This window comes from Macaca mulatta, chromosome X (genome assembly GCF_049350105.2).
Source record: "Macaca mulatta isolate MMU2019108-1 chromosome X, T2T-MMU8v2.0, whole genome shotgun sequence".
Taxonomy (NCBI): Eukaryota; Metazoa; Chordata; class Mammalia; order Primates; family Cercopithecidae; genus Macaca; species Macaca mulatta.
In genome coordinates this window covers 138,658,689-138,677,653 of record NC_133426.1, presented here as the reverse complement: position 1 = coordinate 138,677,653, position 18,965 = coordinate 138,658,689, and the positions used below count along the sequence as shown (strand labels likewise).

At 38.0% G+C, this 18,965-nt stretch overlaps 1 protein-coding gene across 3 annotated transcripts; it reads left to right on the top strand.

The window, feature by feature from the left end:
• Positions 1 to 887: 887 nt before the first annotated feature.
• On the top strand, positions 888 to 17,487 carry RAP2C (RAP2C, member of RAS oncogene family). 3 transcript variants are annotated; one of them, NM_001194044.2, is given in 6 exon segments: positions 1,180 to 1,243; positions 2,282 to 2,391; positions 2,586 to 2,682; positions 2,783 to 3,585; positions 6,147 to 6,459; positions 14,924 to 17,487. In NM_001194044.2, coding segments are annotated over 2 exon segments (552 nt in total). In that variant the 5' UTR covers positions 1,180 to 1,243; positions 2,282 to 2,391; positions 2,586 to 2,682; positions 2,783 to 3,312; the 3' UTR covers positions 6,426 to 6,459; positions 14,924 to 17,487.
• The last annotated feature ends 1,478 nt before the right edge of the window (positions 17,488 to 18,965 follow it).

Sequence of the window (18,965 nt, the reverse complement as noted above, 5' to 3'; positions counted from 1 at the left end):
TCTCAACTGCCAGGCCACACTCTTCTAGTTGCTCTTTATACCCTCATTGCTTAATGAGAGTACACTGAAAACAACTGGAGTCTAATGAGATAATGTATGTGAAAATACTTTTCTAAGTATAGAGATGTTTGGGTAGGGCAGGCAGGGGTAGGGAATTTGTTTAAATTGGGCAGACCTGTCCACTGACCCCTGGACAGTCAGGATTTTTAGATCAACAACTTTCTTTTGTTCTTCCTTTAAAAATATTATAAAGTTATATTTACTTCCTTTTTCCCCTGATTATTGTTTATAAATTAAAATAATATGGAGAAATAAAAGCTATTTCATAATAGTCCTCACCCATAATTACTTTGTTTCAGATTTGAATGGCTATGTAATTATTACACACCCGCGTTTTACATAAACAGTAGCAACTAGACATTTGTTCAGTATCTTGCTTTTTCAGCCCTACAGTATACCTTGGCCATCTTTTTATACAAGCACTTACAAATCTACTTTTCTCTTTTAAAGTAGCTGCATAATATCCTGCAGGTAGGTAGGTTGGTAGATAGATAGATAGATGATAGATAATAGATAGAGAGCTATAAACTTTTAAAAATCACCTGCTGAAGGACATTTAAGCTTCTCCCAATTGTTTGATTTCCTAATCAATGCTGTAATAAATACCCTTCCTAAGAAAGTTTAGAAGGATCTTTAGACTGAGTGTGATATTTGTCCACTGTAGTTGACGAGAGTGACCCCACAGGACGCTGTACTGAGGGGAGGAGTATGTTTCACTGCGTGGAGAAACAAAGAGCTCTCTCCTAAGCATGACGAACACATTCACAGATATTAGGATTGCCAACAGGTGGGATGACCTGAAAAAGAACTCCTTGTTTTGACAGTTTAGTAATAGAGCAAAGACTTGCCACGATTGCTCAACACTGGCTGGATCAGAAAAGGAATTTCCAGACTCAGTTACAAGCACGCTGGTGGAGGGCTGTGAATCCCACCAGACAGTCTGGAGACAGCTAGACAGGGAGATGAGCAGCAGAGCTCCAAATCAGGCAACAGCACGTGTGAAAGGAGCAGTGACCTGTGGGGAAACTCATAACTCACAGACCAAACCTCTTCCAGCAGAGGGCAGTGCCTCTGATATGAGACAGGGCCCAGGCCAGCTGGAGCCAGAGCGGGGAACTTCGCTGGAGAGATAGCACCGGCCTGAGGTCAAGGAGAAACTGAACTAAACTCTCCTTTGAAGACTGTAAGTGACATTGGGGAATACTCAGGGAGGGACAGTGGGACCTCACACTACTGTGATTCGTCTGTGTTCTAATGTTTAACAATTTAGGCTGAGTAATAAATCTCTTTTTTATAGAGTTTGACCATTTAGGGCTTGCAAGTAAGGGAATTTGGAGTCATTTTTGCTAGGCTGGCCACCGAGTCTCGCAGGTTTCTGGGTACATGCTTGAACTGACAAGAAAGTGACATACCTAAAATACAGCCTAGACTCCTGGCCCTGGGGATCTGTGGATTCGACACAAAGTTTACAAATAGAAAGCTAGCAAAGGGAAATATAGTCGGAAGTAACAATTTTATCTAAAAATAGAAACTTAGACTCTAACACCAGAGTTACTACTTGCTTTTGAATTTCAAAGACTACAAAGGATGGCCTTTAAAACAAAACTTCAGCATGTAAGAGCCAGCCAAGCAAATCGTTATACATACAGATAATCAACGATTAAAATAAATTACTCTTTAGGTCTAAACCGTTTCCAATCAAATCTTTCCGGAATATTGGTTACCTTTTCTGCCGTGTAGTGGTTGGAATCAAATGAGAACATAGCTGAGCAGAGTACCATAAAGTCTACTTCTAATGCTGCTGTTTTCGAGTCTTGTGATTTTTTTTTTAAGTGACTTTAGTATTCGCTGTTAAAGTCAAGGCGGGTCTACCACACCGTAAAAGTACTGTGTGTGTTTGTCAGACACGGCTAAGTAAAACGCACTGCGTCCGAAGTCTAAGGGTAGTTTGCATGAATCTCTCAGCAAAATAGCAAGTGGAAGGAATACCAGCAAGGAGAATAAACTTTCTGGGCTGTTTGATTACCCCTGTAACTTCTAGTCCAGGGATGTTTGGCGTTCTCCCGGTCGCTAGATTATTAGCCCGCAGTCCCGCACCGGCCAGGGAGCGGCTCAAGTCCTAGAGCCGGGCGGCTGGAGGCTGCGGGGCGGAGGCGCTTCTACGGGTTTGGGGGTGGGATGGTCCGCGGCAGCCGCGGGCAAGCAAGGACTGACGCCGCAGGTTCCCAGAGGCCTGTTCCCGAGCCCAGAGTCTCGACCCGAAACCGTCCCTGGCCGGCGCGCTCGCTCAGCAGGGCGCGGCTCCAGAGCCACCCGGCTCGCCCCGAAGAGGTGGGACTTTCCCCACCGGAAGTGATCCCGTCCAGTCTCGGGGAACTGGGGCACCTCAGCCAGTGTGTCAGGGAAACCCTTCCGGGTGTGTGCTGGGGGGGTGGGGGGTGAGTGAGAAAAAAAAGAGGTGGGTTCGCCTGGAGTCCCTGCGGCCGCCGCCGGACGGCCCCCGCCCCTTTCCCCGCCGCGAGCAGCAGCGCTGGGGCAGCGGAGAGACAGAGGAGCCAGCGGGTGGCCATGGCCTTGGCCTGACAGAGCCTCCCCGGCGGCCGGGCGGGTGCGGACGGCGGGGTAAGCGGCGGTAGCCTGATCCGGGTGGGAGCCGGCGGCCGGCGCCGCAGGTTCGGGGCGGGGGTCAGCCGGGTAATGTGCATCCTTCTCCCCTTCACAGGCCGGACGACCCCCGCGGGAGCCGGGGCCCAGAAACCCGCCCGGGCAGCAGTAACTGGAACGGAGCCCGCAGGCCTGGGCCGGCTGGGCTGCGCGAGCTGGAAGCGGGGTCCCCGGGCCCCTTTGTGTGAAGGGCGGGGGAGGGTTGCGGGCAGCCCCGGGCTGCGGGCTACTCTGACGTCCGCCTCGCCGCGGGGTCCCCTCGTCGCGGCCCCCCCCTTTCCTTCCCGGGGGCACGCGCGCCACCCTAGCCGGGCTTTTCCCAGACTCGCCCTCCTCCCCACGCCCCCTGCTCGGGCCGCAGTTCCTATAGGAAGGGCATTACCATCCCTTCCCCACCCTCCCTGACTCTACGCTCTTTCCCCTCCCCCTCCTGTAACTTCCTCTTCTTCCCTGGTTGGGCCCTCTGCTCTTCTGCACTCTCCTCCCCAGTTCGCAGATTTCCGCCCACCTTCCGCCTAGTCTAGCCGCGCCACAGCTAGCGGGGTGATCTTTCCCCCCTTCTGGTAGGAGTTGGTGAAGGTGAGACTCATGAGGGAATACAAGGTAGTGGTGTTAGGGAGCGGAGGGGTTGGCAAATCTGCCCTTACTGTGCAGTTTGTCACTGGGACTTTCATTGAGAAATATGACCCCACCATTGAAGATTTCTACCGCAAAGAGATCGAAGTGGACTCTTCCCCCTCCGTGCTGGAAATTCTGGACACCGCAGGAACTGAGCAGTTTGCCTCCATGAGAGATCTCTACATCAAAAACGGCCAGGGTTTCATCCTGGTTTATAGCCTGGTTAATCAACAGTCTTTTCAGGTAACCAAACCAAGTCTCGTAATTTGTTAGAAGGGGGTGTGGTAATCCGACATCGACTTCTGGGTTGCTTGAAACGTGCATTAATGACTGTGTTTTGCTTTTGAAAGTTAGACATGACGCATTTTTGAGGTTACTCCAGGCATGGAAGACTATCGGGTTGTTTCTATAGAGCGTAGTAAAGTAATAAGCGTCAACAAATATTTTAAAGCTATTTTTAAGTGAAAGAAAAGTGAAAAAAATGTCTGTGTATATTTCGCCTGGAATATAACCTTCTGAAGTTGCTTGCTCAATTCAACAAGTATTGATTAACTCACTCAACAAAACATCTAACGAATAATCTCGGGTAAATAGAGCACTTGGAAAAAATTATTTGGAGCCGATTATCTGTTGCACAGATAAGTCCTGTCTGTCCCACCCACACCTTCCCCTCCCACCCCGCAACACCCCCTCCCGCCGCCCTCCCCTTCTCTCTCAAGTTTCTCAACTAGATTCATAAATCTTAATGTTGCAAAATGAAGAACTCAAGACCTGCCTTCTAGGCATTTTACTTAATTACTTGGGGCGTGTAGTAGGAAGGAAAGTTACTAATAGAAAAGACTAGTACCTAGAATTAATAACCAACAAAAATCAGGGATGACTCCTTTTCTGCAGTTGATCCAAATTGTTTCTGGTAACTGCCTGTATTTACAGAAAATACGTGGGTCTGGGAACACTGAACAAGTGCAGATTTCTTACTCCGGCTGGGTGGCCAAACTGGATGTGGTCCAATCTCTTAGAAAATCTGTCTTGTCCTTCACTGGAAAACAGACTGAAGGTTTAACGTTATTTTAGGAGATGCGATGTATGTTTCTATTTATTCCTTGAAAATAAATAACCTCATATTGACCCATTATATTGACCTCCATTGATTTAGGAAATGGATATATTTTTTCTGCATTTAAAGGTATGCGCTTAATGTAGCTTACTTAAGAGACCTTAAGTGCTTTATCCAATACAATGTGCTAATTCCACTTTCTTTAGTATTTTAAATTAAAGTACTATAGTGAACTTTTCCAGTAACCTGATAGAACAACTTCAGAGATTTTTTTTTTAAGATGATAAATTCTGGGAAAATAAAGCTATTGAGACCAAACTAAATTCATTTTATGTGGGCGTAAATTCCCAAACAATAGTATCATAAAAGCATTTTCCCCCAGAAAGTACCAAAGTACTGAAGGTGCTGTCTGACAGGCATTTTTTTCCCTAAAGGATCCTCAGGAGATTTGTTATTCTATCAGCTTACTCTCTGGAGGCTGAGAGTCTTTTGAAGGGTGTTTCATAAGATTTCTGTTATATCCATTTCTGTTGTAGACATGAATTGGGAGTGAAAAACTGTGCCATTATTTCAGTGGAGATGTAAACTCCTTTGAGCCCAAATGCCATAAGTTTGGATTTTCAGCTGAATTTATGTTTCCATAAAGACAACGGGAAATAAGCGTAACCTAGAAGACTGAGTTGATACATGATCAAACCAAATTGATGTAAATATCAAATAACTATATTTTTATAGATTTTCATAGTCCCTTGCTTTCCCGTAGACCCACATGTGAATATTCTGTGCTTACTGTGACTTCCAATTAAACATACATTTTCTATTTAAGGCAAACTTTTAAAATTATGAAATATTACAAAAAATGGTGATTTTTATAATTAAATCTATAATATTGTCTTAAATCAATACTTACTCCCACCTCCCAAAATTGATGCTACTGGAGGATTGCTAACGCTCTTATGTTTTGTAATTCGTTGTAACTACTTGGAAAGAGTAATACGCATGGGAGAACAATCAAGCAGTAAAAACAAACACAGGCAAAAAAAAGAAAGAAAGAAAAAAAAAAAAAAACAAAAAAACAAAACTGTCTTCTTCCCACCCAGACTCCCCTTGCACTGTCCTTCCCAGGAGTTACTGTTACAGTAGTTTCTAGCGAATTTAAGTGTATTTTAAGGTGTTTGATTTTACTGGAATAAATGCATACCATTCAGTTTAAAATAAAACATTTAAGTGTATCCATCTGGTTGTAACGCTTTTCTTCTAGGCATTACAGAGTGGTTTTTGTTCCCACTTAAAACACTTTCACTCAAGCCCTCTTGCTACATGGCTAGGAATGCATAGATGCTGCAATCCTGTGCTAGGATAACAGGTGTTACAAGGAGTGATGACAAGCAGGCAGGTTTAGGGAGATGGCCAAACATCCTTATGTACGAATGGATTAATCATTTGGAAACTTGCTTTTTAAATCAGTATAGACTGGGGGTGGGTAAAAGTGATTATATGAGTCAAGGTTAGTGTGCAACCCATGTTTTATATTCCTGACAAACCCAGCAGGTAGGGTCTGTGAAAATTATCTAGTTCTTACTCCTGTGGACAAAATGGTGACGTTTTCTCTGTTTAGGTGTGATTTCATTTTGGATTCAGCTTTGTATACTCACTGAGGTATGACTTTTTGTAATACTGTAATATTTCTGTTATGGTTATACAAACAGCATAATGTTTTTCTTTCTCTTTGTGATTGCTTGAATAGGATATCAAGCCAATGAGAGATCAAATTGTCAGAGTGAAGAGATATGAAAAAGTCCCACTAATCCTAGTAGGAAATAAAGTGGATCTGGAACCAGAAAGAGAGGTTATGTCTTCAGAAGGCAGAGCTCTGGCTCAAGAATGGGGCTGTCCTTTCATGGAGACATCGGCAAAAAGTAAATCAATGGTGGATGAACTTTTTGCTGAGATCGTCAGGCAAATGAACTATTCATCCCTGCCCGAGAAGCAAGATCAGTGTTGTACAACTTGCGTCGTCCAGTAAAAAAGATAACCTCAATCATGGCCATACCGAGCAGGTTAGTTTTTGATGGAACTGTGTGAATCAGGTAGTGTTTTGTTTTTTGATCAAGTATAACAAAAAGCTGGTTGGTGTTAATACACATGGCACTGTCTTAAATTTCTTTATTTTTAAAATAACATTTTCCATCACACAAAATAGTCAACATTCAATGAAGAAAATTTTTTTAAATGCAGATAAGCAAAGCGTAGGTAAAAAATTGCTTATATTCCCATCACCAAGATTTTAAGTGAGTTATTGTTCTTCCTTCTCTGCTTTATTGGTAACATTTCTTTGGGTTGAGTTAAACCATAACACACTTTTTCCCTGTTCTTCTGATTTAGCATCCAAAATGCACAGGAGAGCACTCAGTAATAATTTCAGAAGTTTTGTGGTATTTTCTATCCTTTTATGTTTTTATGTCCTGAGCAAGCAAATTGCTGCAATTAAAATCACTAGTTTACTAATCACCAAGTGCTTGATTAACAGTACAATTATTTAATCAAATTCATCTGTACCTAACACTTGAGGGACTTACGTGACCTCTGATAATAACAAATTGTAGTGCCACAGTGTACCCTGACTTCATTATAAATATACAGTCCAAATGATAATCTGGTTGAATTATCTGTGATGTGTTAGAAGGAACAGTTTCATGCATTAAAAAAATTTATTCAGTTTAATAAATTATGAGATTAATAGGAACAGTAACAAACCTTCAGGCCTTTCACTGAGTTAAATAACTTACAAGTTTTTTAAATGAATGAGTTTTTTTTTAAACTCATACTTTTTTTAAAAGTAAGGTTATGTAAAACCTACGAAGCATTTAAAACAAGATTATTCATGTCATGATCTTTTAGTCTAGATTGTAATTGAGCAAATAGTCTCACTTAGACAGTAACACTTAGATGATAAGATAGAACAGCCAATATTGTGAATGACTGAGAAACCGCAGCAAATGCCAGACTAGCCTGGCAGTATCAGGAATGAAATTGATCTTCCTGAGCCAAGGCTGACCTCGAGTCTAGGAGGCAGTGTTGCAAATGGCAACAGGCATTTCAGATTGGAGCAATGATTCCTAATCAAGGGTCTGGCTTTGTGTATGCTCCCTGGAGAAAAGACTAACGGTCCCTAATTTATCTTTTCAGACAAGGTCTCCTGTCAGATAATGTCATCTTTAAAAATGAAGGATGACAACAATGCTTTATTTAAAATGCTTTCACTCATCAGCCTTTCGCATACCAGAATATGGTGAAAACTCATTTATTTTCTTATGTCTAGCTACATCTATTATTTTATAAAGTCACTTTTCAGACCATAGTCCAGCTTATGTTTGGTTGATAGCATCGCACTTGCATTATAGTCTTTTGAGGAGGAGAGAGGCTTATGGATCAAGTCCCATATTCTTGCTGCTGTAATCTCTCTCCTTAAATTGTAAGCCAGCTTCACATTTGAACAAGTTCTGTGTGGTGATTGCATCTTTACTGTTTTGCTCTATTTTTCTATCTGACACTTACTGGGCAGATGATGTAAGTGTCCATACACATTTTGTGTTAGTTTTATCATCTTTTTAAAAATTAATCAACTCCCACGAAATGTTCTCAGTTTTCCTTCCATCATTAGTGTAGACAGCTATAGGAGGTTAACTGAATAAAATTGGTCTCACACATGTCAAGAGCCAGCTGTCTCAGCCAAATTGGCAGGTGAATAATTTCTAAAGCTATTTTTGAACCTCTTTTCTTCTGAATCATTTCTGAGTTTATTTCATTTGGTAACTTTTTGTGATCTGAATTATATTTAACCTATTTGGTTACCTACAGGAATGAGTACATAGATTTTTTTTTAGTATCTCAAGCCAACTATATATTTTTGGTTAATTAACATACTAAAAATGGAAATTATTATTAATACCTATAATTATTCATTTTTATAGTAGTGAGTTTTTTATAGTGTGTAGGTTTTTGCTTGTTTTTGTAAGCAGAATATATAAATGAAGATGTTAGCCTTGAAATAAAATATCCAATAAGCTGAATTTCTAAAAATACTAAGGGGGACTCCCTGACCAAGATCTTTTAGAACAAAGTGCACTATATGCAGGGTTGTTGTTGTTTTTTTCTGACATCAAATAAAATTGAACTGATTCCCATGTATGGGAATCTCTAATCTGAGGCTAGTAAATTTGTGGTTGTCCTTGTTCACCATTTACCTGAAAAGAAAAGAAAATAGATGGTGGATTTTGAATACTATAGCTTGAGTCATGGAGCTTTGAAATCTATTAGACCCAGATCTAAATTGAATATCAAATTTTGACAGGTAAAGGTGATTTGAGAAATGTTTGTCCCTAATATTTAGAAGAGTACCTTGTCCAAGTTAGAAATAATAGGATGTAAATCAGAAACACTGTTACTGTTGTTAATTGGTTGTTTTTTAACTGAGAGGGAAAATTTATTAATGCTCTAAGAATTGCTTCTGATAATTCCTTACATTTATGTCTTAACACCTTTCAATTTGGGTCACTAGTCTCTTCCCTAACACCTGTTTATCTGCATGGCTCCCAGGATTGTTTCCTCACCTTTTACCCTCCCATTAGTAATTTTAGTGTAAGTTTGGAAGCATAACCAGACTCCTTATACACTGCCATCATCATCCTGATTTCTTTACTGATCTGAGGAGCGTACGATCAAGTGCTTTGAAGGGACTTCTTTTGCTGTATGGCAGCAGTATAATGGAAACTCAGGTCAGCATTGTCTCCCTGTTCTGGTTTCATTCACTATGTCATAGCTCTTCTGTGCTAGTATAAATTATTGGCAGTTCACTGTTTTGGTATATTTTTGTGGAGAAAGATCAATGTTTTGTTAATAATCTCGTAATACTATAAAAGAAGTAAATCACTGTCCTGTGGGAGTTCAGGGAAACGGGAGATCACAACCAATTAGAACAGAGTTTCTTAACATTCTGGGATCTTTGCTGTTTGGGGCTGTCCCGTGCATTGTCAGATGTTTAGCAGCATCCCTAGCTTTTACCCACTAGATGAGAGTAGCATCTTCCTAATCCCCCATTATGACAAGAATATCTCCAGAAATTGCCAGATGCCCCCTTGGGACAAAAATTGCCCTTAGTTAAGAGCCACTGAGTTAGCGATATTGGGAGCAATAGCATTTGAATCAGGCTTTGAAGATGGGTAGGACTTGAGGGGATTGGTGGTGGGGGTGGGGGGTGTCAGTGTTGACTTTCAAACAGAAAGAATGCCAAGAAGGAGCATAATCATATCCTAAAATATTCTGTTGATTCCCTAATAGGAAGGGGGGAAGTGCAGTAAAGATGTCTCTTAAATGTGACAGCTTGATATATCCTTTTGGCAAATAGAATGTTTTAAAGATGATTTTTCAAGGATTCCTTTATGTCAGTCCAGTATTGATGAAAGTGATAAAGAAAGAAAATGGGGGCAAAGGGTGTTATTCACTGTGGTTTGAAGGTCTCCTGTAAGATTTTATACCATTTTTCTCAGTGTACTATGGAACAGGTCCTCCCAACTAGAGTAAATGGTGCATAAGAGTACCAAACACAGGGAAGCAAATTGAAAGGACAAAGATCACTATTTATGTCAGCCCCAGTTCATTATGTATTTCAGCCTGAAGAAAAAGGGGGTTCTCGGTTCAAGACTAGCACATCATTTTACATGGCAGCAGAATGCCTGAGATGCTAACAAAGGCTACTGAAAGGCTAAACCATATTTGAACATCATTTTAGTCTAGCTAGACTTACTATTCCTAAATACAGTGGAATTGATTAACATTTTCATGTTTTTTTTAAATAAAAAAAGTAGAATCAGAATGGTTTTTAATTTTTTTAGCTTTTAATTTTAGTTTTTAATTTTTTATGGTATGCTGGGGCTTTAGCAAATGTGAGGAGAAAAATCCTCAAATCACATCATGTACTTATAATTTCCTATACAAGGTAAATATTAATAATATCTGTAAAATGCTGGGGTGGAATTCTGTTGTAGAAGTTATAGTTTTGTTAGATACTTCTTTTTTTCCCACTGCTCTATTTGCATATCACTTTGAATGGGGAAAATGGCTTATTTAAAATGCTCATCTGTCATCCAGTTCACATGGTGAGTCAAAGTGGAGCAGAGGAGTTGAATGGAGGAAGAAGCATGCTTTGGGGGTGGTATGTACCATAAAGGCCCTCAGCGAACCTTGGGTAAAAGGGAAAAACAAAGCCACCTCGCCCTTTCTGCTACCCCTAATTCTCCCAGACCTTCACTGAATTCGTAGGGTTGGTTCATGGTTTGAGACTTGAGAGTGGACAGGTGCCTAGTTAGACCTGCTGTAGATCTGGAGGTGTGTGGTGATTAGAATGACTCTTTGTATATCTGTTCCCTCTTTAATTGCTTCCTTTTAACCTCAAGATTAGGCTTTTATTGCAGAATAAAATGCATATGAGCCATTGAGTTTTACTCCATTACCTCTCTGGCTTAGAATGAACCATCGGTAGAAGTAACAAAAATTGCATCATGGAGTTGGAGAATTGCCACCAAGGAAGTGTTCTAGCCATACTACAGAAAAGATTGTCCCCGTGGGATTACTTCTCAGCAGAATTCTACAATTCAGAAGATAGTATCAGTAAGAAAAACTTAAGTCCTGTCAGCTGTTAGAAAAACGTATCCAATCAAAAACATACTCCCAAGTTCTTTTGATTAGCCAATCTTAGGAATATCAACTTCAGAAAAAGCAATTTAGAGTTGAGGGGTGTACTAACTTACCTGGTCTAATTCAAAGCTAGCAACTGGAATTGGATCATTGGGCTCACACTGCTGTTTATTATCACTGGACTTGGTTATAATATTTGAGATCTCAGAATTGAACTTATCATATTAATTTAAACATTCAGAGATTTTAGATCTAGTACATAAAAATAGCTAATCCCATCCCTTCTACCCTGGGTTCACCATAAACATTTTGTGAGCTTGCTTTCCTTCATGTGTGATTCCATCTCCATTCAAGGATTCTATGCCATAGGTTCCGCCTTTGCTCTCTGTGTTTAATGGGTGACAGTGAACACGTTTAAAGACCTAGTCCTCCCACTCCAACTCCAGTAAGCTTCATGAGTACTATGCACATTAGGATAGAGAAACAAAACAAAAGATATTTAACAAAAACATAACCTGTATCAGAGGAATTGCAGCCTAAGGCCAGAGGCAGTGGCTCATACCTCTCATCCCAGCACTTTGGGAGGCCAAGGTGGAAGAATCACTTGAGGCCAGGAGTTCAAGACCAGCCTGGGCTATGTAATGAGACCCCCGACTCTACAAAAAATAAAATAAAAAAATTAGCTGGGTGTGGTGGTGTGTGCCTGTAGTCCTAGCTGTTCAAGAGGCTGGGGTAGGAGGATCTCTTGAGCCCAGGAATTCCAGGTTTCAGTAAGCTATGATTGCACTACTGCACTCCAACCTGGATGACAGAGCAAGATCCTGTCTCTGAGATTAAAATTATTATTAAAATAATTTAATGATTTATTAAAATAGCACTTTTGATGATTAACATTATTATTAAAATAATGATTTATGAAAATTATAATTCCAGCCTGATGTTTTGCTAATACAACTAACTTTTAACTTGTATATAAAATGATAATTAAACATGAAAGGAAATTCGTTTTCAAAAAAAGTATTTTGGTTAAATCCCAAGAATATCATATGCCTAAAACTAGAAAAAAATTAAAAGTGATTATGATTACATGCTAATATTTGTGTGTGTGTGTGAGAGAGAGAGACAGTGCTAGTAAATACCATTGTATTTAGATAAGTTAAGTCCAGTTAAGCTAAAAAGACGTTCATAAACTGCTAAGCCTTTCAGGAGCCTTTGTTAACATACCAGGCATTCTGCTGCCATGTGAAATGATGTGCTAGTTTTGAATCAAAAATCCCCTTTTTTTCTTCAGGCTGACATAAATAATGATCTTTATTCCTTTTTGTTCTATGTTTGGTACTGTCATATACCAATTTACCCCACTTGACAGACCCTATTTATTTCATAATTTCCTGAGCAAAAGATTTGGATTAGTGTGTGTTTTTTGTTTTGTTTTGTACTTTCCTATAATATTGCATTAGTAAAAAGTTAAAAAAGTAGAACCAAACAAGTAAGAGTTTGAATAGAAGCTTCCAGAGTTAAGATTTGTTGAGTGTCTTGCTGGAAACTTGAGAGCGAGGTCGAGGATAACTTGGGTTCTGTCTTGAAAGCCGCAAGTTATACCTTTGCAGCGTGCTTGGATGTGATATCCTGCAAGTTAAAAAGTACTGATTTGACCAGCTGCCTTTAAACCTTCAGCGATTTATTTTTACATACATCAGAGTGTTAGTATATTGAAAATTTTGCTGTCACTGTGAAGCAAGAACATTTGCACTTGAAATTCTAATCTGAAAGAGACTGTTGTTTTTGTTTAATGCAAGCATTTTACTTCAGGATTTTTTACTGCAGATAATTATAATTTATTACTCTCTTGAAAAGTAGCTAGTATTAATACTTTGTTTGCTTAAAGGTATGCCTAATATTAATATTATTGAGCCTAACTCAGGATTTATCTATATCTTTTGATTTCACAGGAGTATTGTCATCCTGTGTATGTGGATAGACCAAATGTTACCCAGGTTTTTAGAGGGTGGGAGGTGATTAATATATCACGTTTTATTCAATATAGATTATGGTTAGTAAAATGATTTGATTATTAATATTTTGGCTAGAAATAACTACTTTCTCAATTTGATTTTAGAGAATACTTGAACAGGTCTTCAATATTTAAGATAAATAATCATTTTTGAAAATCCCAACATCTTTATAATTGTTTGATTTAAAAAGGGAAATGAAAATTTATAGCAAATTCATTAATTCAAACTAATTGAAGGAAGTCTTGTCTAAATTACAAAAAAGTATTCATAATGAATACTTTTTATTCATTATGAATACTGCATATGTAATGAAATACTGTTGTGTTCAAGTAGGTATAGAAATTCCAGCTAGGCTAAAAAATATAAAGGTCCTTAGTCTAGATATCAAAAGTACAATCCTGGTCTCCTAGAAATTTATAACATAGTTGGAAAAGGAAAACAAATTTACAGCAACCCTGTGAAGAAAGTATTTTTATCCGTTTTTCAATGATGAGGAAACCGGACATGCCCAAGCTTAAATAACTGGTGTCCTAATTAACAATTTAATGCAAAATGTCTTTTAATTGGAAAAATGTTTCTATAATAGTTTCTAAAGAGGAAGATTTTTGTTCTGTTTTTTCCTAATGTGTTTAGGTAGCAGAATTTCAATAATGAGCGGAGTGATGTCCTTTAATAATAATCATTTTTATGATATAGCTGCTAATAAAGCACTATGTCAGGCACTTTGAACACTAATACAAGTGTAGCTGTCAAATGAAATTAAAATTATGCATTTATAAACATTGGTAGAGCCCTTAAATGATTATAAACTGGTTTCCCTTGGCATTCTTTCATAGTTGCTGTTCTACTTTTGTTTCTGGCTTTATGATAACATTTTTTATCTCATGCGTTCGAAAACAAACATAACTCTACTCCCCTAGAAGCTATTTGGTGATTCAGCACAATTGAAGGACGCTCTGTCTGTCTGAACGATAGATTTTTTTTTTCCCTAGTATTAGCTGGAAGGGCAGAAATCTGTGAGCTCTAACAGCAGGAAATGAGGAATTCCAGTCATAAAAGAAGATCCTGTGGTTGGGAGGATGTCCCCCAAAAACGGAAGACCCAAGTGGAAAATGTGAACTGCTGCTATCACCTAGCATCTGACCTAACCTAGGCACCTAGTAGGTGCTCAATATCTAGACCTCGATTGAATTGTATTCCCTTCCTCCCTCCCTCCCTTCTTTCCTTCCTTCCTTCCTCCCTCCCTTCTTTCCTTCCTTCCTTCCTTCCTTCCTTCCTTCCTTCCTTCCTTCCTTCCTTCCTTTTTCTCTTTCTTTTCTTTTCTTTCTGCAGTCCTCCCACCTTGGCCTCCCAGAGTACTGGAATTACAGACATGAACCACTGTGCCCGGTCTGAATGACATTTTCTCATTTTAATCTTTAAAAAAACTAGATTTGGGAAAAGTCTAACATACTGCCAATTAACTCATAATTAACATGCATTTGATAACAATACCATTTCCAGTTAAAATGTGAAGCGATCAAGTTCAAAGTAGAAGCAACATTTGCAACAACTTTTATACTGTAAGATCATTTAAACCAGTAAGGACATTTTTAATATTGCATAAGTATAATACAAGTACAAGGCATAATAATATTATAAAAATAAGCTAGGATAGCTACACACATGCACACACAAAGTACATTATATCCAGTGCATCACTTCTGTGTTTTTTTTTTGTTACCATTTCTCTGTGTATATAGATCTGTTGTCAGTGTTCTCTTTTTAAACTATATATTTCTACATTTTTATGACATGTTTATCTTAATTGCAGATAAAACTCAGAGGAAATTTGCACAGATGCTGCTTTGGAGAACTTTACAACCTGGGTTGCAGAACTGAGCCTTGGTAAACCTGTCTCTATTACAGCATGTTGCCATACATCTATTTAAGTGTGTAAGGTCTTTGGCCTTCAAGATCCATCGACCTTAAACAGGAATGCTTAGCACGTTTACCATACGTTTAAAATCTATTCTTTATCAATCAGTCCTTTTATAGCTTTCTAAGTTCTTATTGATGGCTAATATGCAAGGGTTAATTTTTAATATTTTAATTGATTTCTTTAATCAGTTTCTCGACTTGTATTTATTAAATACTCAAACTCAGTATTACCTACTCAATGCCTTTTAAAAGAAAGTTATAATGGAGAAAAAATTGAGCCTTAAACAAATGGTTACTTCTGTATATTACCTCGTACCAGTGCTTCATCCTATTTGTAAAATCTTTCTCCTTTAAAATTATTGGTTAATACTTTGAGACTTTGTTTACGTGTGGCAGTGTTGTAAAAAGAAACTAAAGATCACATTTTACCTGTATGGATGGAATATCCCTTTTCTTCAAGTGCAGTTTGTGATGTGTGTGTTTTGTTTGGTTTGGTTTTTTTTTTTGTAATTAACATGTTCTGAAAGTTACAATTGATATTTGAAATTGACTGTAGAGCATTTAGTTGAAGAGTTAAGCATTCAATTCCATTAGGTTTTCACATGTGTTAATCTCATTTACAGCATTGAATTGCGGCAGTAACATTTTCCTTTCTGTGAAGTTCTAAATTTAGTTATGACCTATTTAGCAATGCCTTTGAAAAGGGATATTGTATCCATGGTAAATTAATTGTATACCTAAACAGAGATAGCTCATCTTTGCCTATCAGGCTTGTAATTGACATCTAGTAGACTTCTGCACATGTAAAATTGAATTCAAATAAAATCATACACACTTTCTAGTTCTTAATATTTGTCTTTCTGAGTAATAGTTTAAAGCAATATTTGTTAAAGTTTTCTTGCACTATCACAATTGCTTTTTAGTTATTTCTCAAGAAGCATGTTCGTAGTAGAGACAAAATCTGTGTAACAGGAGGGAGAATAGCGCCAAGTCTCTGGGCTATTTTTTATTTTTGCAAATGTGCTTTCTAATAGCCATTGCCTTCCATGTTGTTTACCTAATCAGCACATTTTGTCTGAATACTTGAACATTTTAACAGTAACGCAGGTATAGAATCAGAAAGGAAACTTATGAAGAGTAATATTTTGGTTCAGTTTTAACATCGTGACAATGAGGGCTTTTTCTAGCAATGATTTTTAAATTGTATAAGTTTGACAGTATTTTATTGTTGGGTTTTTATTTGGTTTTAGTTGTGTGCTTTTCATTTGCAGAAGTTAGTAACTGCAGCTCATCTACTGCACCAAAGTTCTCGATTTTAGGAGCCCAGCTTTAGTCATTTGAACATGCTTCTAAATAAAATAAAACAAAACAAAACCAAAACTATACTTTTGATCTATAATGATAGCTCAATAACTTTGTCAAGGAAAGCTCTAATATATGCAGTGATGGTTTATGAAAGGGTGTGGCAATTTTAAATTTATATTGTGTGTGATGTTCAAATAAAGTGGTATCTACATTCATGTGATTTATTGGTCAGCATGACCATTAATTATTGAGTAGAAATTGATTAAACTTTGATTTCCTTTTTTTAAATCGTGTTGCATTTGATTCCTGAGCAAATTCCCTCAAAGTGAACTCTTATTCTTAAATTTTGAATTTTATGGTGAGATTGTAAAGATAGAGGCAATTGAAACATTGTTCCTTATTTATGAACTGCTTGAAATGAATACTTAATTTAAGTTTGCACTTTAATACCAAACTTAAAACCAAACACTCATTTAAAAGTAGGTTAAGTGATCATGGATCATTGTTATTAGCTTTGTGGCTTTGTGAAATTCTAAAGGAATCAAATAATTCATCATGATTTAAATTTTCTAGAGATTTTGATTTTTTTTGTAGTGTTTCTTTCCTATAGATTGTGTTCTTGTTTCTCTCTCTCTCTCTCTCTCTCTCTCTCTCTCTCTCTCTCTCTCTCTCAATTACAGTGTTCATTGTCATTGACCTCAGCAGCAAATTTGACTTGAATTCACTTAGAATCACAGGAATCAGGGGAAAGTGATTTTAAAGGTGGTTTCTCCAGCACATTTTAAGAAAAGGGACCAAAAGTTATTTTAGCTTCCTCAATAGATTGCATGTTGCTTATTAGGATAATAAATTAATATTAAATGCAATATATGTCTTGTCTTTACTATGGCATCTGTTTAGGAGTTGTTCAAATCACTGCAGTAGGGCTCTGCAAATAAAATAATGTAACCTATTATCATGGATCTAATGTACTGTAACTTTATCAGTGAAAGGTAAAATCTCAAATAACAAGTACAAACATTGAACAATTACCTATAAAGATTTGTAACAGTAAAATTTTTCCAATAGATTTCATTCTTGTCATTTTGTAAGACGACCCTGCAGTCCACCTGTTTGTAACTTTTTTAATAAAATAGACATCTGTATTACTGAGTTGGTTTCTTTAATTATTTGGTGTATTGCTTCATGTTCTGGATTTGCTAACTTATAAATCTTTCTCAAAACTGAAAGTCATTGCTTTTAATCAAAATGATCATGTGTATTGCAGTACATGTTTAAACAAAGTTAAACATTCATTTGCCTGTTTCCTTAATTACCATTCTGGCATATTTTTGGGGAAAACTGAGAATGATATGCCCCAAAATATGATATGTAATCAATTTGAATAATTTGTAAATAAGTCAGAAATTATAGACAATGGCTAAAAACGAATGATGTATATAACCTGATCTACATGCAGAAAGTGGCCAAACAACAAATTTGTTCACTGGGAATTGTCCATGTATAAAATATTTCCGACAATACATTTTTTTGGAGGCAGTCTTGCTCTGTCACTCAGGCTGGAGTGCAGTGGCACAATCATAGCTCACTTCAACCTCGAACTTCTAGGATCAAGTGATCCACCTGCCCCAGCCTCTTGAGAAACTGGGACTACAGATGCTTGCCACCATGCCCAGCTAATTTTTCCATTTTTTTGTAGAGATGGGGGCATCTCACTATGTTGCCCAGGCTGGCCTCAAACTCCTGGGCTTAAACAATCCTCCTGCCTTGGCCTCCCAAAGTGCTTGGATTACAGGGGCGAGCCACCATGTCCAGCCCAGATTTCAGACAATATTAAGCAATATAATTAAATTTGAAAATGTTAAGGAAATCTAACACAATTGTTTTGTTTTATCCAGTGAAACATTTTGACAATCACTTTAATTCGCTGTCCAATTCAATATTTTTTAAATTGTTAAATAGATTTTTTAACCTTAATTTTTAAAAATCATTATCAATCTTTTCTTTGAAGTTGGGCAGTTCTGTCTATCCGAATGTACGTGGACTCATTTTTAAAATATTTGTAAATGAATGGGTAGTTTTATGTACCTGTATCATATAGAAAATATCTTATTGTTTATCATCATCAATTATTGGCCTTCAGTTGGGCTCCAGACACTCCATATGTGCTGCCTTAGATGCTGTCCTTGCAGTCAATACATAATTTTTTTCTAAAATGAAGGCACTCAGGATTTCAGGGCCTTCCACCTTTTTTCCACTAAAGGAGTGGTATCCCTTCATCTAGCAAGGTCAACGTGTTTAACCAAGTGAGTAACAGGGTGAGAGGACGGAGGAAGGTAAGAGCTAAGGAAAACTAGCCTGATGAGCCAAATCAGCATTGAATATCAGTAAGGGACTCTGTCAGAGCCGACTACCTTTATCTCCTCCCCATTGTCCTCCTCGTGCCATTCTTATCCTGGGAAAAGATTCACCTAGTCTTAACACTTTTCCAGGTTATAGCATCTTGGGGTCAAGCTTCAAGGCTATAAGATTTCTCATTTAGATTTAAAGTAGAGACCATTTTTCAGTTAAACTTCAGCTTGTACACATATTGATCTCATTTGAACTTTACCGCTAGCTGGTGTTTTGGA